This window comes from Gopherus evgoodei, chromosome 2 (genome assembly GCF_007399415.2).
Source record: "Gopherus evgoodei ecotype Sinaloan lineage chromosome 2, rGopEvg1_v1.p, whole genome shotgun sequence".
Classification (NCBI taxonomy): domain Eukaryota; kingdom Metazoa; phylum Chordata; order Testudines; family Testudinidae; genus Gopherus; species Gopherus evgoodei.
Window position 1 is genome coordinate 29,107,502 of NC_044323.1, and position 26,711 is coordinate 29,134,212.

Below are 26,711 nucleotides of genomic sequence, written 5' to 3' on the forward strand. Positions count from 1 at the left end.
CTGCGACCACACTCACACTTCAAAGCGCTGCCACGGCAGCACTCTCGCGGCAGCGCTTTGAAGTTTCAAGTGTAGCCAAGCCCTTAATCAGGTCAAGGGTGGACAAAAATCGTGCTTTCCCCAGTCGGTCAATTAACTCATCTATCCGGGGTATAGGATATGCATCAAATTGGGACAACTCATTCAGTTTCCAGAAGTCATTGCAAAACCTCATATTGCCATCTGGTTTAGGTACTAGGACCGCTGGGCTTGACCATTGGCTGTGAGACTCTTCAATGACCCTAACTTCAACATTTTCCTGACTTCTGTCTTGATCTCTTCTCTATTCACCTCCGGGATCCAGTATGGCTTGACATTCACCTTCACTCCAGGCTCTGTGAGGATGTGATGGTGAACCTCAGTTGTCCTGCCTGACTTTTCTGAGAACACGTCCTGGTTGCATTTGATCATGTTGATCACCTCACTTCGTTGGTCAGGGGTCAATTCTGGGGATATTCCCACTCGGCCAGGCGGGTTGCTCTCGGGAGGAGGTGTCCCTAGAGTGACCATATGAGCTTCTCTGTCTTGCCAAGGTTTCAACAGGTTTATATGATAGACTTGTTTCAGCTTCCAGCGTCGGGGCTGTCAGACCTTGTAATCGACCTCTCCAATGGCTTCTATTATCTCATATGGCCCCTGCCATCTGGCCAGGAGCTTGCTCTCCGCTGTGGGTATGAGCACCATTACCCGATCTCCCACCTGGAATTTTCAGATCGTCGCTTGGGATTGTAGTATGTTTGTTGGGCCCCTTGTGCCCTCTCCATGTGTTCCCACACTATGGGGTGACTTGGGCTATCCTGTCTTTCATCTGCAACGCATGCTCGATGAGGTTTTTCCCTGGGTTCGGCTGTTCTTCCCAGCTTTCTTTGGCAATGTCCAGTATGCCGTGGGGATGGCGACCATATAACAGTTCGAATGGAGAGAACCCAGTTGAAGTCTGAGGTACCTCCCTTATTGCAAACATTAGTTATGGTAGCAGGGTGTCCCAGTTCTTCCCATCCTGGCTCACCACCTTTCGTATCATGTTCTTCAATGTTCTATTAAAACGCTCGACGAGGCCATCGGTCTGCGGATGGTAGACTGATGTCTTTAGGGTCCGTATGTAGAGCATTGAACATAAGTCCTTCATTAATTTAGACATAAAGGGGGTTCCTTGATCCATCAGGATCTCTTTGGGTATTCCCACTCTAGCAAAAATTTGGATTAATTCTTTAGCTATGGTCTTGGATGTAGTGTTCTGTAGGGGAATGACCTCAGGGTACCGGTTGGCATAATCTAGCACCACCAGTATGTGCAGATGGCCTCGGGCTGATTTTTCTAGCGGCCCTACTAGCTATTCACTCAAAGAGGACTTCAATAATCAGCAGAGGTACCAAAGGTGCCCTTAAACGTGGTCAGGGCCCATGTAATTGGCATTCCAGACAGGAGGCACAATATCGTCGGACCGCCGCATATATTCCAGGCCAAAAAAACCTCTGCAGAATTTGATCCAGGATTTTATCTACCCCTAGATGTCCCCCGAACAGATGGCTGTGGGCTAGCTCCATCACTCCCCTCTGATGTTTCTGTGGCACTAGGAGCTGTTCCACGACTTGCTCCTGGATACGGACTACTCTGTGTAGCAGATCCTTCCTGATCATATAATATGGCCCTGGGCTCTTCCTTCCAAAGGGACCCCATTCACCTCAACTACTTCTTTGCAAATATTATTATATACTGGATCATTGGCCTGATCCCGTCCAAAATTCTCTAGTGAAGGTCCAATTTGCTCAAACTCAGGGGGTTCTATTTCCCCCTCCCCCATGAGGAAGGTCCCTGGGGAACTGGGTCCGGCTGCTGGCTCACTGACCTCCTGCCTAGTTCCCTTGTCAGTCGGGCCAACTCTTTCCCCTACGAGTATAGACTTCTGGTTCTGAGTCAAGATTCTCTTTCTCCTCCTCTTATCTGCCCTCCTTTCTTGCCGAGTCTTCCTGGTCTTCCCAGGGGGCGAGAACAAATCCTCGGCAAATTCATGGAAGGCCGAGAGGTTGCTAACTATCGAGGCCATCCCATTGCTCTCTGGGTTACTGTCTTCTTCTGACTCCCCTTCAGGAAGTAGAATGCCAAACCCTGGGAAGTCTCGTCCTATAAGGACTGGGTGGGGGAGTTTCGGGACCACCCCCACCATCACCTTAGTGGGGTTTCCCAGGACCTCTATTTTTACTGGGATGGTCGGGTAGTAATTGACATCCCCATGGACACAGGATATCCCTGTGCGCTTGGCCTGGGATAGTTTATCATACTCGACCAGCTTTCCCAGACCAGCGTGACTGCACTTCCTGAGTCTACCAACGCAGTGGTCTTTATACTGTTCATTTTAACTGGCCTAGTATATCTATGAGGGACCATCGCTACCCCTCCTAGATTTATCAGGTCACATGGCTCTTCTAGATTTCCCAGGTCGCATTGCATGGGCTCCTCTAGGTTTGGGCATTGCGCAGCTATATGCCCTGTCTCTCCACATGCATAACATCGGTATCCTGCTCAGGGCAGCCCCCTATTTTTTGGGCTGCGAGGCCTTAACCCCCGAGTCTTTCTCTCCCAGTCCCCAAGTCCCTCCGAGTACTCTGGCTGCTCTTCAGCCTCCTTCCTCCCCTCCATAGTTCGGCCCGGAGCTACAGCAACTCAGGCCCTTGTTACATAGACTTGCCTCCTATTCCGGCGCCTCCCTTCCTCGGTGCTCCAAGAAAGTTCCTGCGCTGCTAGATGTCTCTCTATGAGGGCAACTAGCTCATCATAGGAGGAGGGATCATTTTGACTGACCCATCCTCGTATGTCCGGCGGTAGCCCTCTCATGTACCTGTCCACAACTATGGTTTCCACGACTTCCTCCGGCCGGTGGGTCTCAGGGCACAGCCACTTCCTGGCTAGATGGATCAGGTCAAACAGCTGGGACCTCGGGGCTTTGTTGACTCGCTATTTCCACTGATGGAACCGCTGCGCCCTTATAGCTGTCGTCATGCCAGACCTCGCCAGGATCTCTGCCTTTTGCTGGGAGTAATCTGAAGCTGCTTCTGTTGTCATATCAAAATACGCTTTCTGTGCCTCCTAACAGAGAAAAGGAGCCAGGATACTGGCCCACTGGTCTTGGGGCCAGGCCTCCCGCTGGGCCATTCTCTCAAATGCAAGGAGATATGCCACCACGTCATCATCGATCGTCATCTTCTGTAAGTAGTGGCTTGCCCGCAGGGGCCGAGTCCCATAGGGACCGTGCATTAGGGTGGTCAGGGCCTTTAGCTAGTTCACAACCTCATGCAGGGTGGCTCGATCCTGAGCCGCTTGGCTCATCAATAATTGATTTGTCTGCTGCTGTATTCGCACTGCCTCCTGCTGGGTAGCTATCTGCACCCTGGTAGCTTCTTGTTGGGCCGCAGTGGCCGGCACCAATGCCTTCACTACATCCTCCATTTTGTTTGGTTTTTTTTTGGGGGGGGGGGCGTGTTTTACCCCGCCCCGAGACGGCTTGCCATGAAGTCTCACTCACATCCCACCCCTGACACCATGTGTGGCAAGGCACCTTCTCAGTCTCCCCAGCCTCTGCTGCTTTTAGCCCTGGTGAGACAGGTTTGAGTAATGCGGTCCCCCTTGGGACACAGGGGAAGACTGCTCCACGTATCTCCACCAATCTTGTTTAGAGTATTTTTACTCCCTTGTGGGAAAGAGTACTGCCTCTCCTCCTGGTGAGGCTTGCTGTCTTGCTGCTCCTACACTCCTGGCAACAGGGCACCTTCTTTCTCTTCTCTCCCTCCTCCTTCCTCCTAGGGAAGGGTTTAAAAAAGGTCTCAGGCAGCCCCAAGTTGGAATCAGCTGATACTAATTAACCTCAGGTAGCTCCCCCTCAGCTGATTCTAAATGCTACCTTGGTAACCCTTTCTCAGTTGAACTTGATTGACCTGTAGTTGCCTCCCAGTTGATAAAGAGAAGGGCCTTTTAACCCTCTGGGACTGATTCCTACCCCTTCCTTGCAGCTGTCTGTCCTGAGTTTATCACACTGGGATAAACTCAGGGACATCCATTGCTGGGAAAATGAACTGCTAGCCCCAAGAATTTCAGGCAAAAAGCTTTTAACCAACCAAGTGCCCTGTTTGTGCCCAAGTGGTATATCAAATACACCTCTATCCCACTATAACGCGACCCGATATAACACAGGTTCACATATAGTGCGGTAGCAGCGGGGCTCCGGCTGCTGCAGGGAGCCCAAGGCCCTATAAATCACCGCTGGAGCCCTGCCACCGCTACCCCAGGGTTGTGGCAGCGGGGCTCGGGCAGCGATTTAAAGGGCCCTGGGCTCCCTGCAGCAGCCGGAGCCCGGAGCTCTTTAAATCACCGGTGGAGCCCTGCCGCTGCTACCCTAGGGCTGCAGCAGTAGGGCTCACTGGCGATTTAAAGGGCCCTGGGCTCTGGCCGCTGCAGGGAGCCCCAGGCCTTTTAAATCACCACTGGAGCCTTGGGGCTGTGTTAGCAGGGCTTAGCCAGCAATTTAAAGGGCCCGGGCTCCCCGCAGCAGCCGGAGCTCTTTAAATCACTGTTGGAGCCCTGCCACTGCTACCCCAATATAACAGCGTTTCACCTATAACTTGGTAGGGATTTTTGGCTCCCCAGGACCACATTATATCGGGGTAAAGGTGTATTGCATACACTTGTGTAAACTGAAAGGTTTATGCACAAGGGTTAAATAAGGACTATTAGTGTTTAACTCTGAATATCCTTCCTTTTTTAAGAATGGGATATCCTTTATATTTTGCTTTTTATTATTTAAATTTCCTCTCCTGACATTAATGGGAGAAAAAGGTTACATTTTATTGGTGTACCTTCTGGTTTACTGCCTGATATCTGTTTCAGTACATGCTCTAGTACTGACAAATGACAAAGTATTCTGAAGGTACATAGTACCAATAGCAGTATTGCAATACATAATACACAATTCACAGTTAACAGTAAAATTTGGAAGTCAAACTTTTATTGCATGCACAATAGCTGAGAAATGTGTACTTATAATTTATACTGCAAATTTATAAACTGCTGTGCATTGGCACAGGGATCTGCCTCTGGAGGGTAGCTTGCAGGTTTGTCAACTTATGTATTTCCACACTAAAAAAACAAACTTAAGATTCCCTTTTTCTGTCAGTAATGTTGTCTAATACATAACAGTAAATAAGCCTACTACATCTAACAGCAGCACGAACATCTGAACTGCTTGAACTAAATCTTAAGTTTAGAATATTTGCTCTTAAGAAAACCAGTACAACTGAGTTTTAACTCAGAAACAAATTTAACAGTAAGTTAAAACCGTAGCGCAAATATGCACTGAAAGACTCCTTGCAATTTAACACCTAGGTAAATTAAATTACTTAATATTTCTGGAAAATCTTAGATTTTTATATAAGAGTAAGAAAACATTTATATTTACTGAATGAATATTAATGCTTAATTTTATAAAAGTTAGGGTAAAAAGCTATTTACATTTTTAACACTGCACTGAAACATCTAGTGAAAGTACAAATTAATATCATGTTTTCCATTTCGCTCTAACATTTGAATATCTCATATAAAAAGAGACCATGTCTCAATCATTAATAGCTGCCCCTTTCTTGGTACTTCTTGTACTGAAACTTTCCTAGCAACAACTAAATTTAGCAAAGTTTCAACCAACATAGAAGAATTCTTAAATCTAACCCATTATTATGATAAGGTCAAAAACAATTTATTTACCTGTGTCAAAAACAGCACCTCCAATTATTAAAACTGAAAGAATTTTTAAAATGTAATTTGATTTCCACTATTGATGTATAGTACATCAAAAGAAGCTGCTTAACTATCTTGTCACTCCAAGAAAATAAACAGGTCAATTTTATCTTCTGGTTCTCATGCAATAGCACAGTGCCACAATATTTGCCTTTAAAACACTGGAGAGGACTGTTTAAATTCAAACAAAACATTAACTGGCATAAATAAAATCGTGAAAATATTTTAATTAATATTATAAACACACACAACTTATAGACCTCGATCCTGTACTGAGAACTGCATTGTCAATGGGACTCTGCCTGGGCAAAGGGATACTGGCAAACCTGTATAGTACTTGGATCAGAGTTTTAAATTTTGGCCCAAAAGGATATCTTTACCTGAATAAATTGATGTTGTGGGGTTTTTAAAATAGACAGTAGTTGTATGTTCAACTTTAGTTAATGAAGGGTTAGGAAAATTGACATTCCAGGGGCTTTTGTGTCACAGACTGAGGCAATTTGAATGCGAGATTTCACTGTCAGTAGTGAGACTGAAAATTTCTCACTGATACCTTGGCTGTACAAGAAAAGTGAATCATGTCAACTAACCCAATTAAGTAAACACATATAAAATCCTAATATACACAAGCTTAAACTAGATTAATAGAGGCCATTGCCATCACCTAATATGCCATAGAACTTCTCCAAAATAATTTCTAGGGCATATCTGTTAGAAAAATATCCAATGATTCCAATGATAAATTACTGGCTCTGTTAAAAATGTACATCTTAATTCCATTCTGAATTTGTTTAGCGTCAACATCCAGCCATTGGATTGTATTATGCCAGTGGTTCTCAAATGTTTTGTACTGGCAACCCCTTTCAAACAGCAAACCTCTGAGTGCAACTCCCCTTATAAATTAAAAACACATTTATTATATTTAACAGTATTTTAAATGCTAAATTTATAACCCTATTGTTTAAAATGAATTTACATTTTCTCACCCCTTTTAAGACTAAAACATATTTTATTGAATTAGTTATAAGCATAGTAAATTTTTTTTTAAAAATAACTTGTTTAATACTAGGGAGGGCATGAAGAAACTTTTTCAATATCACTTTTCACAGCAGACTTAATGCCTTCTTGCCACCCTTACTTCTGTGCTGCTGGCGGCAGGGTGGCAATGGGGCACTAAGTCTGCTGTGAAAAGTGATATTCACAGCTTTCCTGCTCTGAAGGCAACACCACGTCCAACAGTAGCGCGTTGCCTTCAAAGTTAGGTGGCTGGAGGACAGCAGTGGCAGCAATGCAGAAGTGCAGAAGGGAAGGTGGCAATGCCATATCATGCCCCCCTTACTTCTGCATTACATTTGACTTTTTTGCTGCAAGGGGTGGCTCGGGGGGGCGGGGGGAGGCAGGACTAAGGAAAATTTTGTGATGGGTATAGCCCCCACAAGTCCCCCTAGCTCCACCTCTGCCTGTGTGTCTGACTGTTAATTTATAAATTACTTTTTATTGGTCAATCTCAGTGTTCTGAGTGGTCTGTGGTTTAATGCAGCTCTTCAGCACTGAACAATCAAGCCTTCTAATGTTGTCTCAGTGCCACCTTTTTAGTCTCAAGACAATAAACTGCACGCACAATACTACAATCCCCATAGTCCAATTTCCTTAAAGTAGTGATAATACAAATATATATATTGTTTAGAAACAATGATTGCTGAATTATATGTTTACAATACTTTTTGAAGTGAATATACTATACTGTGACAGAAAGGTGTAATTTTCTAAAACATTAGACTTAAATGATATATTTTATAGCTGTTGTTCTCTGTTTCGTGCATGTACTCACGACTCCCATATAACCTTGTGAGCCCCAATTTGAGAACGCCTGTGTTAGACCTTTCACTTCTAGAGTGAAGAGCTGATTATTAAATATTTTTCAGATGTTGATATTTACAGACTGTAATCAAGTCAACCCTTAATCTTCTCTTTGTTAAGCTAAACAGATAGACTCAAGGAGCTCACTCACTGTAAGGCATGTTTTCTAATTCTTTAATCATTCTTGTGGCTATTCTCTGAACCTTCACCAATTTTTCACTATCCTTCTTGAATTGTGGACATCAGAAGTGGGCACAGTATTCCAGCAATAGTCACACCAGTGCTAAATACAGAGGTAAAATCTTACTTCTGGGGGGATTCTGCACCACTGCATGCATGCATATTTCATGTGCTGTGCATATTTTTAATTCTCCAACCCCACCCCTGAAAATAGCTACTGCTGAAAAGTTGCTGCAGTTCTGCCTTTTGCCTATTAGTGGGCACTGTGGCACTAGAACACTGCAGCCGCTCCTGGTAAGCCACAGCCAGGATAGGTCAGAGAAAGAGCCTGCCTTCTTCACAGAGCCGGTCAGGAGACAGAGGATAAGGGGACACAGACAGTGGGGGGGGGGGGGGTCGGAAAGGGGCTCATAAGGGCTAGTGCAGGGAGGACAGACTGGGGCAGGGGATGAATGGGAGTGGAAGCTCAAGGCCACATGGGCAGAGCAGGAGAGGGGGCAGAGCTATAAGGGAGAAGGGGACAGCTGAGTGGAGGCAGAGACAAATGGGGACGGGATGCATGGACACATGAAGATGAGGGGAGGGGGCTGGCAGAGGGGATGCAGGGAGACATGGACAGGGAGTTGCAGGGCAATGGGGGGAAGGACGATGGCTGAGTACAGGCACAGAGATATATGTGGACGGGCAGATGTGCCTGCTGAATGGGAGAGGCTAGGAGTCTGCCAGGGTCTGCATGGGGACGCTCCCTAACAATCCCTTCTTGCCACCCCCAAAAAACCTGTTCCATACTTTTCCACACGTACCCAACAACCCTTCAAGTTCATACCCAGGCTCCTTTCCAGGAATTACTTCTCTCTCCTTCAGCTTCTCCATTATCCGACTCCACCAAGCCTTTACACTCTGACGAGTGTGGGAAATACGGTTCTGTACTGTAGTTTAAATTAAATATTACATAGAGTTCTGTATTAATATGCCTCATAAGGAATCTATTTGTCAAAAAACTTTTCTTGAATCTTTTGTTACCTGTATTGTTAGAGATATTGGCTGACCGTTATTTTGAAATAAATTACCAAAGTCATTGAAATTGGTGTGATTATATTATTTTGACAGAATTTGCAGAATTTTAAAATATTGTGTGCAGAATTTTACATTTTTTGGTGCAGAATTCCCCCCAGGAGTTATAATCTCTCTACTCCTATTCGGGATTCCCCTTTTTGCATCCAAGGACCTGCAGGAAGCCTTTTGGCTATGGCATCAGATCAGAGTTCATGTTCAGCTGAGTATCCACCACAACCCCCAAATCTTTTTCAGTTACTGTTTCCCAGGATAAGCTTCCCCATCCTATAAGTATGGCCTGAATTCTTTGTTCCTAGATGTGTGTTTGTGTGTGTGTGTGTGTATATATATATGTGTGTGTGTGTACACATATAGCCATTTTAAAATGCATATTGTTTGCCTGTGCCTGCTATGTATCAGTGGCATCCTGGACCCTGGCCACTCACAGGGTTGGCTAGTTGCCTGCCTTGGACCCCCACCACACGGGTGGGCTGGCCTTTGGTACACAGCTGAGCTGTGCCACAGCTGTATGCTAACTGGGCCGTGGGTTGAGAACCACTGTATTAATGGAATGGGAAGTGTTATTTTATGATATGACTACATATGTTTTTTCCAGCTATAGAACAGAAATATTACGGAACGCAATTATTATTGATAATTCTACCATTTCTATCTAGTAGTGGACCAATGCTGTTGTTGGGAATCTTTGTTCCTAATAAAGCAGCGGAGTCCTGTGGCACCTTATAGACGAACAGACATATTGGAGCATGAGCTTTCGTGGGTGAATACCCACTTCATCGGATGCATGTATTGAAAATGTCCAGGGGCAGATATATATATGCAAGCAAGAAGCAGGCTAGAGATAACAAGGTTAGTTCAATCAGGGAAGATGAGGCCCTCTTCTAGCAGTTGAGGTGTGAAAACCACAGAAGGAGAAACTGCTTTTGTAGTTAGCTAGCCATTCACAGTCTTTGTTTAATCCTGAGCTGATGGTGTCAAATTTGCAGATGAACTGAAGCTCAGCGGTTTCTCTTTGAAGTCTGGTCCTAAAGTTTTTTTGCTGCAAGATGGCTACCTTTAAGTCTGCTATTGTGTGTCCAGGGAGATTGAAGTGTTCTCCTACACGTTTTTTTATATTGCCATTCCTAATAACTGATTTGTGTCCATTTATCCTTTTCCGTAGGGACTATGATGGCGTATATTATATTGGTGGACGTGCAGGTGAATGAACCGGTGATGGTGTGGCTGATCTGGTTAGGTCCTGTGGTAGTGTCGCTGGTGTAGATATGTGGGCAGAGTTGGCATCGAGGTTTGTTGCATGGGTTGGTTCCTGAGTTAGAGTTACTATGGTGCAGTGTGCAGTTACTAGTGAGAATATGCTTCAGGTTGGCAGGTTGTCTGTGGGTGAGGACTAGCCTGCCACCCAAGACCTGTGAAAGTGAGGGATCATTGTCCAGGATGGGTTGTATATCCCTGATGATGCTGCAGTCCTTGCCCACAGACAATCTGCCAACCTGAAGCGTATTCTCACCAGTAACTGCACACTGCACCATAGTAACTCTAACTCAGGAACCAACCCATGCAACAAACAACTGTGCCCACATATCTACACCAGTGACACCATCACAGGACCTAACCAGATCAGCCACACCATCACCGGTTCATTCACCTGCACGTCCACCAATGTAATTTACGCCATCATATGCCAGCAATGCCCCTCTGCTATGTACACTGGCCAAACTGGACACCAGACTTCAAAGAGAAGCTGCTGAGCTTCAGTTCATCTGCAAATTTGACATCATCAGCTCAGGATTAAACAAAGACTGTGAATGGCTAGCCAACTACAAAAGCAGTTTCTCCTCCCTTGGTGTTCACATCTCTACTACTAGAAGAGGGCCTCATCCTCCTTGATTGAACTAACCTCGTTATCTCTAGCCTGCTTCTTGCTTGCATATATATACCTGCCTCTGGAAATTTCCACTACATGCATCCAACGAAGTGGGTATTCACCCATGAAAGCTCATGCTCCAATATGTCTGTTAGTCTATAAGGTGCCACAGGACTCTTTTTGCTGCTTTTACAGATCCAGACTAACACGGCTGCCCCTCTGATACCTTGTTCCTAACATACTTTAAAAACTCCTTATTGTCCTTACTCTGCTGGCCATAGATTTCTCCTTTGCTTTCCTTATCAATTTTTCTAATTCCTAGATTGATTACGATCAACCTCCCCTTTCTTCCATTTGTTTATTCTTATACATAAAATAACATTTTATATAGCAGCCTTCACTCCCCTGCTACACCAGATTGGGTTTTTTAACCAATATGGCCTTCTTCCTCAATTGTAGCTAGTTAAAGTATTCTTAACCAATCACTCACTTTTTTCTGATTAAATTCTTCCTCCTAGCTAATCTGGTTCATAATTGTTTTCACCATTGTGAAATTAGTCCTTCCAAAGCATCAAGTATATATGACACTACTGTGGACTTCATTCTATTTACTGCTTAAATTGCTGTACATTTTAGTTCTTTAGTGTTTTTCTTTTTCCAGAAAAAAATGTTTTTTAACCTAGAAATATAAGGAATGTTAACGTTTGTCTTCCCTGGTCTTCTTGGGAACATCTTGTATGACTCAAATGTGGTTTAGCAGCTCAGCCTTTTCATTAGGTTGTAAACTGTTTGGGCCAAGGATCATCTGCTTGGTATCTAGTTTACAGTGCCCAACTGGGATACTGCCCTCATACTACTAATCATGAAGTGTTAAATTCTTAACAAAATCAGCTTTCCAGAGTTGGAGTCATAGGAACAAACAGAAAAAGTTGTAAACAGCCCCCGCGCCACTCGCTTCCTTTCCCTGCAGTTGAGGTTTCAGTTCTATGGACTCTGATGTCACAAAACCCCTGAGACGGGCTGCCCGGGAGCTCAACAGCGGCAGGTCTCAGGGAGGGAAACTACCCTTGGAAGAAACAACTTCCCTGCCCCGGCTGCTTCACACATCGGCCTAAGCCAGGTCGGTCGCCTGTGCTGCTTGTCTTTACCACGGACTCCCAGGTAGTCTGCCTCTCCCTGCTCTGCAGGAGCGAAGGGTCTTGCATGGTCCTTGCCCCCTCACTAATGGGGTCTGTCCCCCTGCCTGCCCCGCGGTGAGCGAGACCTGGGGCTAGCCCCTTACCCCACACCACGGGGGCCTCTGTCCCAGCGGCGGAGAGTAAATGTCCCCCCGCGTCACGCTGAGGCGCGGACAGAGCCCGTCCCGCCCTGAAGCGGGAATCTGGAGGAAACCTCACTCCGAGCATCTCTCTGCCCGTTTGAGCTCTCCCGCTCTCTCGTGCCCGCGCTCCCAGGGCCCGCGCCGCGCGCCCCCTGCTCCGGGCGGCGCTGTGCCCGCGCCCCTGCGCGATGCAGTGTGGGAATGGCTGTGGCGCTGGGGTTGGCTGAAAGAGGCGGCCAGTCGAGGTTTAATGTCCGCCATGTTGGCCGTGGCGTACTGAGCGGAGCCGGAGCGGCAGAAAAGAGAAGCCAGCGCTCAACCCAGCCGCGCCAGCCGGCGCTGCCGGGCCCCGCGCCGGAGTGCGTCCCGCCCCGCTGGGGGAGCCCCGGTCCCTCCATGAGAGCGCTCGGCGGGGTCCGGCTTTCAGCTCGGAGCGCTCTCACTGCCGCCCCCCCCTCCCCAGTCGGAGCCGCCATCGCTGCCTAACATGAGCAAACTGTCGTTCCGGGCCCGGGCGCTGGACGCGTCCAAGCCGCTGCCCGTCTTCCGCTGCGAGGACCTGCCCGATCTGGCCGAATATGCCTCCATTAACCGGGCCGTGCCGCAGATGCCCACGGGCATGGAGAAGGAAGAGGAGTCGGTACGTGAGACACCCCCCGGCCGGGTCCCTCCATCCCCCGCACTCGACCCGGGGCCCCCACCTTCGCCTCTGCGCAAGCACAAAATGGCCGCCATCTTCTCCCCGCTCTCCCCGCCCGCGGAGAGGGGGGACCGGAGAGGGAGGGTGCCGAGCCCAAATCCTCCCCCTCGTCCCATACCAAGTCTTTCCCGTGGACCCCGCCACCCCGAACCCGCCCGCCGCGGCGGCTGGCAGGGCTGTTCCCAGGCCTCGCAAGGCACAAAGGGGTCACGTGACGCAGCGAGCGGCCGCCATTTTGTTGTCTCTGGTTCTTGGGATGGGCCTTGTGCGGCAGCGCGAGCCAGTGCCTGGGGAGGCTCCAGTGCTCTCTCGCTGCCACCGGGTGGCGTTGTCGAGTTACATGCTGCGGTAGTGGGAGCGCGACATAGGCTATGGGTGTTGTGAGGAAGCTGTGGCTCTGCACGTGGTGGGTCTGGTCTCCTGCATGTGTCGGGACACGGCTGAGATCATGGCAGAGCAGCCCACCTAGGACTTCTGTGCGGCTTGAATGTACCTATGGGCTCAAGAGCGTGATCAGCGCCATGGACCCACAGTGAAGGTTGCAGCCAGTCTTATACCTCTGTCTATGGGCTGTTGAGTCACTGGGGGGGACGACACGTGATATTACACATGCCTGCTTTTAACTATAAACTTGATATAAATTACTGACTTCCATGTAACTTCCATTCCTGAAAACGCTGAGAGCTCACTGAAGGGCAGGAGGGACATAAGCATAACACTGCAAGGTAGTGAAGTTTTGGGGTTACAAGTCTGCTCCTCGCTACTCGAATCTTTGCTGTAAGAAGGGTTTCCAGTCTAAGGACACCTTCCCTTTAACAAATTTATGTTAAAAATAAGAATTTAAACTTTTTGTCAGGTTTATATAAATACTTGCACATGATGTGTAATCATAGAAATGCCTTCAAGCACATGGTGAACAGGAATAGCTCATATGAATCAGATAAAGAAATAACGGTTGTTATAATTCAGACCCAAGTTGCTATTTTAACAAACTTCTTAAAGATAATCGGAGTTTGGAAGTCTAAATCTCCCAATTTCTGCTTCTTTCTACTGTTCCACTGACAATGTAAATCTTCAGTGGAAGACAGTCACTTCAAGCCCCTTTGCTTAAAGGGTTGTCAGCTTAAAAGTTTGAAAACATTTTACCTGCCATTGTTACAATGTAGCAATACTATAACTGAAGAGACTATAGGATGGTAGTCTTTTTCAGTTTTAGTTTGTGCACATGACAGCTCTTGTCACTCTCATTGTTTTCCTAGCATAGTCTGTTCTTCCCTGTTTCTGTAGGGTTTTTTGTACAGCAGTAGAAAAGAGAACATATTTAAAAAGGTGACCTTTAAAACCACAAGTATTGGTAAAGGGAGGAAAGTTAGGGAGCAACATTTTAATTTACTAGATTTCAAGTTGATAGTACAGTAAGTGGTTGGATTAAGACAGTTTAAGATCCTTCCTGCATTCCTATAGATACTAAAAGTGAAGTTTGTTACATTTCTCTAAACCTAAGGAATGCATTCCTTGGTTTTCAGGTACAGCCTTCTACACCTGATACGGTGTACAGACAATTTTACAAACCATGTGGAATTTCATGCAACAATTTTGTATCAGATAATTTCTGGATGGGTTAGGAAATATCAGTCTGTGTCCTGGATTATGTTCGTGCTGTAAATCTTCTTCTAAGTTGTATTTTGGAGTTTGAGGATTTATACTATAGTTAACATTTTGTGTATCATATCTAGAACTTGTACAAACATTAACTACTGTAATTATTTTATTCAACAAACATGTTTTGCTGAACTGTAATAAACATGAAGTTTTTTTGAGACTGGATGACTCAAAATTGAGTTGAATGAGATTAACTTTTGCCCAGTAAGAATGTTTGGCTACTGTAGGTTGGTACAGTACAGAGAGACTTGTTTGAATACAAACTTTTTTTTCATTTTTTGATATGTGGGATATAGTACTCTATTTCCAATTTCATTATATTTTAAAGTAAAGAAACAGTTTTTTGTTATGCCCATCTGTATTTTAATTAAAAGTAATATATTACCAGACAACTTTTGTCTTTGTTTTATTTCTGCTATAGGCTTTGTAGAGGAGTCTTTCGGGGTGAAAACTATACCAGCATGAGTAGCCCTTTCTTTCTACTTAAGGCAAGGTTGATAGTCGCTGTCACAGGTTTTGGGCAAAGAGGGCTTACTAATATGAAAAATCTGATTAAGTGATTATGCTTAGATTTTTTTGCAAATCAAGCTTTAAAAACAAGTGTGATTAACAAAATAGCTAGCTAGCCAGACAACTTTAACTCAACTCAAGTTAAATTTGCATATATCTTTTTCTCTGATAAAGTAACAAATCAAAGAATATTCACTTGCCAATGGAATACTCTTGTATCTTGTTGAACCCATCTAAAATTACTTCAGGAACTGTGAATTTTTTTGTAGCCATTTTTCTCCCTTCCAGAATGTGTTGGTGTTCAATATAAAGAAACATGGGCAGTGGTAATTAAATCAGATTAACGGTCTGCTCCATTAGTTCTCCAAATGTCCTGTCATATTTTTTTGTTGGGAAGGGAGTAGGAGTTAATTAACCTATGTAGAGATAGGTAAGCCTAGTGTATATTGTGTGGATGCAATTAATGGTTCAAATGTCTACTTAGACTGTGCAAAAGAGGATATGGTTCAATAGTGATTTTTTAAATATTTTTTTAAACTTTCTTTACAATAAACTACTGTGATCAGGCACCTATAGCAGCCTACTAATAGTGTTTAATACAACTTCAAGTTTTACATAACATCAAGTATGTATTCATTTAAAGTTATATTTAAAAGAGCTATCCTTGGACTAAGTATCTTGCTGTGAGATTGAACTACTACTTTAGCATTTTGTGTAAAAGGATGCATATTTTGCTTCCCCTTCCTTGCATCTTTTTGCCCCTCCCCTTCCCAAAAAGAAGAACCAGTATGGAAAATAACACAGCTTTAGTGGTAGAATGAGAATCTTCAGATGAGTAAAAATGCTAAAAGCATGAGGCCAGACCTTACTGAACTTATTATATCTGGGTTTAAAACACCCCTTTTCCCAGATGTTTTAGCTATTATTTAAAACAAAAATTGGCAGCCAAAGGTCTTTAAGAAGATGTTAATCCAGTTACCTAGTTTTACATTTCTTCTGTCTAATAAAACAAGACTTCAGATGTGATATTGGTTCTGTTGAGAGGTAAAGGTCTTACAGTAGAAAGCTCTTTGTACTACATAATACTAGCAGATAAATAACATTTGAAGTAGTCCTCATGGTAGGCTTAGTTTAGGCCCCAATTTCCTATGCTGCTTAAAAATTGGAATCTCATTGCTAAGCAAATAATCAAGTGCCTTAACCTAAGGAAATTCCCAGGAAGGGGATTGCAAATCTTCATTAAGATAATAAATTGCTAGTTTTTAAAAGTTTAGAAGTTTGGACTTTTTAAAATCTGCCAGTTATGTTCACCCATACCACACAATTATCATACAGCCAAAATACCTAGAAAACATCCTATTATCAAATAAAACACAACTTTGTTGTATTAGTGATTGGAAACAGACAACTGACAAGTGAATGGATATATAGTGTACTTAATATTGCAAGAATAATACAAAAAGCAGTAACATCAAAGTACTGTCTAAGTTGATACAACAAACTTAAAAAGTAAGTTGCCTATATAAAGCTGGGGAGGGAGGTTTGTGCCTCCTTTCTTTTCTTTCTTATCAGTAAAGGTCTGGAAGGTTGTGTTTTTATTTTTTGGGTTTTTTTTGTTTTTTTTAAATAAGAATGCTGGTTTAAAATTAGAAATTCAGATCTTGACTAAGCTAGAACACAAGATGACAACTAGTGCAATAATAACACTGAGTTGAGAGAAGTTATTCTATTGAATGGATTTTTGGACTGCCAAACTTTTTTAGCACCTGTGTAACTTCAGTAACTAACAGTTTGGAAAAGGGAGCCTTTTAATATTTAAAACCCTCAAACATCCTAGACTTAAAGGTCAACCAGCCAAAACGGGGAAGATTGGATTTAACTTTCTTAGCCAGTCTAAATAAGAAAAATATCTTTTATCACAACAAACTTTTAGATCATTTTCTTATGCCATAAAGTGGCATTAGAACTTCTTAAATGCTTTACAGGTCAGCTTTAAATACATACACAGCTGCTGAGATGTGTAAAACGTTGTTTTTTTGTTTGTTTTTTTTCCCCTCCCTCACCAAAAGTAACCGTATTCAGGACAATTCCCCAAAAGAGGTGCAGGTTTTAAATGTACCTACTGATGTGAGACTGTGTAAACATTGTTTTTTTAAAAGAAGCAAACAAAAAACCCAGCAACCCCATACACAACAGAAACTTTTTTAAGATCTGACCACAAAACTAGCGTGCCTAGGAGGCAGGGCCATATTATACCATAAACATGTATGAAGAAAAATCAAAGCCATGTGCTTGAAGTTTTTGTTCTCAAGCTACCTATATTGTGTTTTAAAGTGAAACATTAGTCTTCTCTAAACTAGAATGTTTTAGTGATTACATGTACAAGTATAGTTAAGCAGCCATTCCTGTGCAGTTAACACTGGTATAGCTTATTCCGGCTTGGGAAGCACAATAAGCTATGCTAGTATAATAGCAGTCCATGCTATGGCTTATACCTGTATAACTTTGTCACGGGTGCAGTTTTTATCAGTTATATTTGTGTAATTTCTAGTATAGACCAGGTCTAAAGGTATGCTTCACTACAGCATAGTTATGGCGCTGCCACTGAAGCAACATAGTGTAGACATTTCCTAAACTGACAGTTTCCATTGATGTAGTTGATCCAGCCCCTCCAAAAGTCAGTAACTAGGTCGACAGAGGAATTCTGTCAACCTACCTTGCGTTCAGGCCAGGGTTTAAGTTGATTTAATTCAGAGTATGAAATTTTTCAGTCCATAAGCCCTTGTCTACACTATGAGGGTAAGTCAACCTAAGTTACACTACTCCAAGTTACATTACTCCAGCTATGTGAATAACATAGCTGGAGTCAGCGTAGCTTCGACTGACTTACTGCAGTGTCTACACCATGCTGGGTTGACAGGAGACACTCTCCCGTTGACTTACCTTACGCTTCTCGTTCCATTGGAGTACTGGAGTCAATGGGAGAGTGATCTGCAGTCGATTGAGCAAGTCTTCACTAGACCTTCAGTTAAGTTTTGATTTGATTTGCAAGCATAGACCAGGCCTGAGTTTCTCCCTCTCTCTCCTCCCTTTTTCAGTTGGATAGATATTTAGTGGAATGTTGGTTTGCTAATGGCTTTGAATCTGAGAATTTAAGAGCAACTGTAGAATAAATTCTAAAACTGTTTAATTAAATTGTACAGTGAACTGTAGGGAGGCTTACCGGGATGTTTCTAAAGCTACTTAGTTAAGATGAAATGTATAGCCTCTGGATCTCTTTTATTGGAACCCTTTGTCTGGTAAATTTTCTGTATTTGCAGGAAAAGATCTAATAGGTCTTTTCCATTTTTATTCTCCCTGATTTCTTATTTATGTTGACATAAACTGTATTGTCACAGAATATCTGGCTTGTCTCAGTTACTGTAATTAAGTTGTCATTGTATTAACCCCCAGAATACTGTCAGGTTCCCTGTTAACACACAAATCAAGTTTATGGACATAATCTAGAGCCTTCATATTAACTGCAGGGAATTAGTTATCCAAGTAACAATTTATATTCTCTAACATTTAAATTTTTAAACATTCTAGAACAAAGATAAGATGGGCTTTGTCAGTCTGTTAATCTATTTGAACTACATTTTCCCCTTTAAATGTATGAATTTAGTGCTGAGATACCACCACAGTCTACCATTTGCCGTTTTTCTTCAGGGTTCAGTAATCCTTCCAGATTCATGGTCTCAGGCCATTGTCTCATCAGCTCTAGGAAGACAGGAAAAAAAATAGTACTGAAAATTTTATTTTAGTGTAGTTTTCCTTAACAAATACGTAGGTGTCTGTAATTTGAGAAGCTGTTAGTGACCCTTTATTTAAGTTACCTAATACTTTACATCAGAGGTCGGCAACCTATGGCACGCGAGCTGATTTTGAGTGGCATGCAACTTTTTGCTGTGGTCCCAGCCCCCACATCCACTGCTCTCCCCTGCGGGGACAGAATGCAGAAGCTTGGTTCTGCAGCAGCCAAGCTTCCCTCTCCCCCACTTCTTCCCCCGGCTTGGTGCTTTCCTGCCCTGCCTCCTCTCCTTCCCTCACCAATAAGTTGATGGCCCTTGCAATGGGGAGGGGGAAGAACGCAGCGTGTGCACAGCTCCGTAAAGGAGACAGAGGGGTAGGGACAGGGCCTTGGGGAAGGGGCCGGAACAGGGCATATCCCTTCCAGCCCCCTGCCATGAGCTGCTCGGGGCAGGGGGCTGGGAGCACCCTCACGAGCCAAGCACCCCAGCCCTCTGCCCTGAACCCCCCACCCCAGCACACACCCAGCCTTCTGCCCTGCACCCCCCAGCCTCATCCCTTTGCCCTGAACCCCCGCACATACCCAGCTCTCTGCTCTGACACCCCCCACACACTCAGCCTTCTACCCTACACCCCCACACACCCAGCTCTCTGCCCTGACCCTTGAACCCCCACACACCCAGCCCTCTGCCCTGCATCCTCATAGCCCCATCCCTCTGCCCTGACCCCCACACGCACACACTCAGCCTTCTGCCCAGCCCTCTGCCCTGACCCCTGAAACCACCACCCCCACCCCCCGGGTCTGGGGTCCCGGCAGCAGGCCCTGCTCAGCCCGCTGCCGGCCTAGGTGAACAGAACCCCAGGCTGGCAGCGTCAGATCAGTATTTTAATTTAATTGACACGTCTTAAACATTTTGAAAACCTTGTTTACTTTACATACAATATTTTAGTTATATAATATAGACTTGTAGAAAGAGACCTTCTAAAAACGTTAAAATAGAGTGAATAAATGAAGACTAGGCACACCACTTCTGAAAGGTTGCCGACCCCTGCTTTACATCTATAAGAGATTCTTGTAACTTTGAGATGCTCCAATACCATCGTGCTTGCAGCAGGAAATTCAGCATGTAGAAAGCCCTCAGGTTAGCAACATGCCTTTTCTCTTATCCTAGGAAATTCCAGTGCATGACTCAGGAGAACTTAGAACAAGCTCTTTCTAAAGAGCCAGACCCAATGTAGCACTACCACACACTATACCAGGAGCTGCCAGAGCAATGGGAGGGAGGAGAAAGATGGGCTGGGCATCTCGCTTCGCCCGTGCACACGTTACATTCCCTGCAACCCAGCACATGGCCCCATCATCCCAGTCTTCCCTTCCCTTCCCAACTCTGGAATGCTATACGGGGCAGGACCTTCCCAATCCAGCTGGGCCAGACTCCCCCAAATAAACCCACTGGCACCCAGAATCCACTCTACTGGAGGTACCGCCTTGGTTGGAGACAGAGCTAGGCTGGACTCCTTCCTCAAACACTCCCTGGACCCAGCTCATGGCTGTAATATTCCATCTTGCTTTTGTCTCAGCTCTGAGATAAAGCCTTTTCCTTGTGCCAGCTAACATAACTGATTCTATAGCTCAAGTGGCAAAAGTTCATATTACAGTGCTCAAACCCTGCTAATGTGTGATGGAGGATTTGTTTGAGTTGTATATGAGAGTTCTTGCTCTTTTTTAAAAAATATTGACTATTAATTAGTGTGCAAAGTGAAACCACCCAAAAGTTAGACAGTGAAAGATCTGTAGTTTCCTATGCAACTTTAATTCTGTCTCCTGCATTATAACTTCATTACTTTTTTTCAGAGGATCCGCGCCTCATTTGATGATTGAGGCAGAATTAATATTGTGCAGTCATCTTTAAATCTGGCTTTTCCTTAACATTTGAGTGCTTGACTTTGTAAACAAGTCAGTTTTTATGTAATACTGTGTATGTATAAATACACATGTATAAATATTTTCTGAATTTGCCTGCATTTATAGTACCTTGTGCTTTTCACATGCAAGACATCAGAGTGAAAAGTAACTGGCTAGGAGATCTGTAAAGACACTGAAGGGTGGACTACACAGAGAAACTGCACCAGGTTAGTGAAATTAGTTTCTAGCTAGTTTTGAGTTAAATATGTCCTTATCCCTCAAGTTTGTGGAGACATCCAAGATCAGCTGATTTTAATTGGATAAACTGCATTAAGCTAAACTAATATTAGCCACTCTTTACTGTTTAAGTTCATCATGACCAGCCATCACGTGTTAGATACCACTAACACCTGATGTAGACAAGGACCGCGTACAAAAACATGTATTAAAACTTTAACATGTTCTTTAACACAGCTCAGTGCCCCTTGGCATAGACGAAGCCTGGTCTACCCACAAAGCTGAACCAGATTACATATTTAAAGGGAAAAAAAAAAACGCAAAACACACCTTTAGTTAAACAGATGGTGTTAAAGTGCTGTGTGTGTTTAAATTAGATTTTTCTTTTTTAAGACTTGGCTTATCAATTGAAACTGATACAACCAGTTTGTAATCAGCTCCCCAGTGCTTTACAAAGATCAGTACCGTTATCCCTATTTTACAGATGGGAAATGAGGTGTAGAGGTGAAGTGATTTGCCCAAACTTATCTATCAAACCAGTGGCAGAGACCAGGTTTCTTGAGTGCCATTCCAGCACTCTGTCCACTAGTCTACAACCAGTAGACATGTTTAAACTGGTGCAAACCCATATGTAAACAAGCTTGTTTAAATCAGTGCAGGTTGGTGTAGACCAGTCTTTAGATCAGGGATCGGCAGCCTCTGGCACGCGGCTTGCCAGGGTAGGCACCCTGGCGGGCTGGACCAGTTTGTTGGCCGAACCTGCGGATGCAGTAGGTAAATCGCAGCTCCCACTGGCTGCGGTTCGTCACTCCAGGCCAATGGGAGTGGTAGGGAGCCACGGCCAGCACATCCCTCGGCCTGTGCCACTTCCTGCAGCCCCCATTGGCCTGGAGTAGCGAATCGTGGCCAGTGGGAGCTGCAATCGGCCGAACCTGCGGATGCAGCAGGTATACAAACAGGCCCGGCCCAGTGCTTACCCTGGCGACCTCTGCTTTAGATGAAAGTCAGATCACTGTCCACAAATACTTGTGGTTCATTAAAGGTCCTGTTGCACTTGTAAGGCAATTTGGCCAAGGCACCCATATTAATTCAGGAAACTGCTTTCTATCTAAACTTCCATTGCAATTGGAAAAGGCACTCATTAAGCTTTTTAAGTAGGTTCAAGCTTCCTAGTCTAAAATTGCCTGAGGGGGAAATTAGGATTGTGGAGATTAGTTATCTCTTGCACATTATTGCGCTCTATGTGGGGTGCAGCAAATTCAATAGTAATTGCTTCCTAGCTCTGTAAGTGTCTCATCTAAAAGAGGGGTTTTTTTTGTTTATAATACAAAAGGCTTTTTATTTTATATTCAAACCTTTCCTGTATACCATTTAAAATAGTCTTTTAATCTATGCTTTGCTGTTTGCTAACAGACACATGAAGTATATTCATAAGTTGCTATATCATCATGGGCAAAAAAATGATTTGGAAGAAATATATAAACCCTCCAGTTTTGGCTGTCATTTTGCTAAACTCAGGGGTATGGTAATAACATTTTAAAGGCCAGAAGAGACTATTACCCCATCTAGTCAGAGCTGTATATCATGGGCTATCAAATTTTCCACAGTTACTTTATTCAAGTTAGTAGGTTCAATAAATGGGTATCTTCCATTAAGTCTCTGTTTGAAGACATCTACAGATGGAGAATCTACCATATTTCTTGATAACAACTGGAACAAGCTAACAGTGAGGGTGATTTAAATTCTGTGCCTTATTTCTAATTTGAATTTGTCTGGTTTCAACTGACAGCTGATCACTTTTGTTACGCTGTTTTCCACTAGGCTTTTTCCACTTTATTACCTGGTATTTTCTCTCTATAAAGGTACTTATACACCATAATCAACTCACCTCTTAATTGTCTTGATAAATTAAACATGTTGCTCTTGCTTTCCCCAAAATAAAGAAAAACGGTAGAGTGGAATCAAGCTACATACATAGAATCAATCACAACAAACTAGAATCTTTTGTTAGCCATCAGCTTTCCTCTTTCATGAATTTCGTAAATGAAAAGTTGAGCACTAGCACAGATGTCTTTAAAAAAGGTCCAATCTCTGTCAGTGCTTTGGCGGCTGGAAGATTATGGTGGTGAAATAATTTGAATCTGTTTAGTGTTTCTAGCTCTGGCAGATCACAAGATATTGGACCTTGCACCAATGCATTTAAGCTAGTTAAAACAAATAGTCTACACTGCTATCTTTTTAACTTTCTCAGATTCCTCTTCCCCGCAAAGTCTGAGGAGTAATGGGAGTCATATCCTCAAATCACCAGGAACATCTTCAAGAAATGTTTTAGGAACTGTGATACTGGGACTCATGGCATCTCCGACTTAGTTTTAATACAACCAAATGTCAGATCATACATCTAGGAAGAAAAGAAAGTAGATCACATTTGATATGGCGGGGGGACTGTAGCCTGGAAAACAATGATGGTGGGAAAAGACTTGCAGGTCATGGTACATAACCAGTTGAATATGAGCTACTAGTGTGAAGCTGTAACATATAAGCAGAGAATATTATGCAGGAGTAGGAATATCAAATCACCTTAGTGAGACAGTTTGCTGGTATAATGTATCCAGGTCTGATGATGACCCTTCAAAAAGAATCTAGAAAAATCAGAAGCAGTTTGGGAAAGAGCCACGAGAATTACTTGATGTCTAGAAAATATGCCTTATAGTGAGAGACTGTGGGCTTGTCTATTCATGGAACGCCTTCTGGAAAAGTTTGGGTGTGAATTTAAAGCAAAATAGCTATTCTGGAATAATACCATGTGTAAACAACCCCTAAAGAAGCACAGTCTACCTAGTTTATCTATGATCAAGTCATTTGTTAGCCTTTTGTGGTCTACAATTACTTACGCTTGAACGAGATTTCTGGTAGTAGACTGCTCTTTAATCTAGGAGAAAAGGCCATAACAAGAACTAATGGTTGGAAGATAAAGATTTGAGCCTTACTTCTAGCCTGAATTTTTCTGGCTTCAACAGAACAATTAACTATGGGAACAACTTACCTAAGCATGTAGTGTATTTTCTATCATTTGAAGTTTAAATAGAGACTAGATATCTTCCTAAAATATGGTACAGCTCAACCAGAAGTTATGGACTTGATACAGAACTCACTGGGTGAAAGCAATGGCCTGTGTTACACAGATGGTCAGACTAAATTGGGAGTAGTCATTTATTTTTTGTCAAAGTCCAACTTTCCTGATCAAGGTCCAAACTCCAGAGAAGAAATAATTAAAAAGAAAAATGAGAGATTTCAGGGTCCATTCAGAATCATCTGGCGGTCCATATTTGGCCAGCGGTCTGCTTATTGACTACCCTGGACTAAATGATCACCATAATTGTCCCTGTTTGGCTGTAATATCTGACTGACTGAAAGTTGTGGAGGGAGTAAAGTAGAGGAACAAATATTAATTCTGCCTAGCAAAAAGTTAATATTCAGTAAAACATAATAAAAATGACTTTATTAAAGGAACCCTTGTTTGGGGATCAGAACGACCCAATTTCAATCTTGTCTTTAAACACAGTCTGGTTTTTAGCTGCTGATACTGCATGAGCTACTAGTTTAGTGCTTCATGGTACTCAAAATGTAGGATTCCAGGCTTTCAAATTGTAATGAAGTACGATGAAGATTGTGACCGCTGCAATCTATTGAAATTTAAGTTTGGAGGAAGGGAGGAGGAAAACAGTAAATTTGATTCTGAAGATGTAATATCTGGTGACAATGAAACAAGTGCTATATGCAATTGGTAATCTCAATTTACTGAGAGTATTTGGTATTTGTTTCTAGGCCAGATAATTTATCAGATTATTTAGTGCAAGAGACTCGAGGTTTTGAGATGTGTGGGTTTTTTTGTTTGTGTGCATATCTTGAATTCAATATTGAAAGTCCTCTGGCCTCAAATCAGTGTAAAATGTCAATTCCTGCATATGAGTTACTACTCTTTTTTTCTTTCCCCTCCCCCCATCTCATTCCCCATTGTGTCTCCCTTAAAATTCTAAGGGAAAGGCTCATATAAGCTGTCAAGTATTACATATAAAGGACTGGTCCTCCCAAATTAAATTTCTGAACAAGCGATAAGGTTTTTATGTTAAAAGAGAGACTGCACAGGCATGCATAGACTTGATCTGCTGTAATCAGCACTGCAAGCATTATGTGGGAGTTAAGTAAATTTATGAAGTCATTAAAGGTTAAATAGCTGTGATAAATTTTTGAGTCAGAATATAGTAAAGAGGCAAAGCTGTTACTGATAAAAGTATTCAAACCATTGCATGAGCATCCTTCCTATGAAACAGTTGGCTGCTTCTGTTGTCTCTGTAATAATTCAAGATGTCCAAGTACAGTCACCCTGTTGGACAAACCTGTTTTGTTTTTGTTTTTTTGGCTTCTCTCTATGTCCCTCAACTGTGGCTGTGTTGGTAAAGCATTTTAACAACCCCAGAATATACCAATAGCTTTCTGGCCAGGATGGATTGATTTAAATTGCCTTGATTTGAATCAATGACTAAGAGAAACTACAATGGGACATAGTATTATCAGGATATGAAATATATAGAAATTAGTGTAGGTCACACTGGTGGGGGAGTGGCACTATGTGTGGGAGGGAAAAAACAGTCAAATATAGTAAACATCTGTCTCTGTGGATAGAAATTTCATGCTAGAATAAGTATAGCAGTAGGAATATACTATCAGCCACCTGATTAATATGGTGATTGTGATTGCACAATGCTCAGCTTAGAGAAGTTTCAAAGGCAGAAGACATTAACGGATTACAGTTATCCTCACTGACTGAGTATATGTCCTCTTTGGGAGGGATGCAGAGGGAAAATTTCTAGACCCCATAATTGACTTCTTGGAGTAACTTGTCATGCAGCCCACAAGAGGAGGGGCAACTTTTGATTTAGTCCTAAATGGACCACAGAATCTGCCCAAGAGGTGAATATAATTGAACCACTTGGTAATAATGATCATAAAGTAATTAAATGTAACATCCTTGTAGGGAGAAGAATGCCAGAGAATCCCATCACAATGACACTTAACTTCAAAAAGGAGAACTACACAAAAACAAGGAACCTTGTTAAATGGACATTTAAGGAACAGTCACAAAGATGCAGTGCTGCAAACTGAATGGAGACTATATAAAAACACCACAATAAAGGCTCAAACTAAATGTATATTTCTCTTCTTCCCCTCCCCCATGGCCACCATGGCTAAGCAGCAGAATGAAGGGCAAAAAGGCATCCTTTTGAACAGTGGAAGTCGGATCCTAGTGAGGAAAACAGAAAAGAGCATTAACTCTAGCAAGTCAAGTGTAAAAGTATGAGACAAGTCAAGAAAAAATGTGAAGAGCAGCTAGCTGAAGATATACCCCCCAAAAATGGTTATTTTGTATATCAGAAGCAGGCATCCTGCCAAACAATCAGTGAACCCACTGGACGATCGAGGTGCTAAAGAAGTGTAGAGAATTCCTTAGTCTCTAAGGAAGGTGCCACAGATACTCATCATTTTTTTAACTAAACCATGTTCCTGAGAGTTTTTGAAAATTAGATTGCTCTTTGCAGCAGGAGGAAGATGGATAGGCGCTTTCACACACTCCAAATGATTACACCTATCTTTGGATGCTATGTAAGAATAACCTAAGTCTCTGTATTATCGAAGTACTGAATGAATTCTGTGCCAGTTTGCTACCTTGAAGGGAGAAAATAAATGTATGTAAGGGAAACACTTTTCCCCCTTTGTA

At 43.2% G+C, this 26,711-nt stretch overlaps 1 protein-coding gene across 5 annotated transcripts in view; it reads left to right on the forward strand.

Annotated features, from left to right (window-relative positions):
- The window catches only part of EPC1 (enhancer of polycomb homolog 1), a 113,948-nt gene that overhangs the window by 20,672 nt on the left and 66,565 nt on the right, over positions 1-26,711 (forward strand). Inside the window, exon 1 of one of the 5 annotated variants that reach the window (XM_030550198.1) lies at positions 12,315-12,768. The exons of 2 other annotated variants lie outside the window; for them this stretch is intronic. In XM_030550198.1, the coding sequence (XP_030406058.1) occupies positions 12,616-12,768 (153 nt within the window). In that variant the 5' untranslated portion in view covers positions 12,315-12,615. Of the gene's footprint in view, positions 1-12,314; positions 12,769-26,219; positions 26,597-26,711 lie in introns of those variants that run through there. 2 more of the 5 variants (XM_030550199.1, XM_030550200.1) reach the window with 2 other exon arrangements.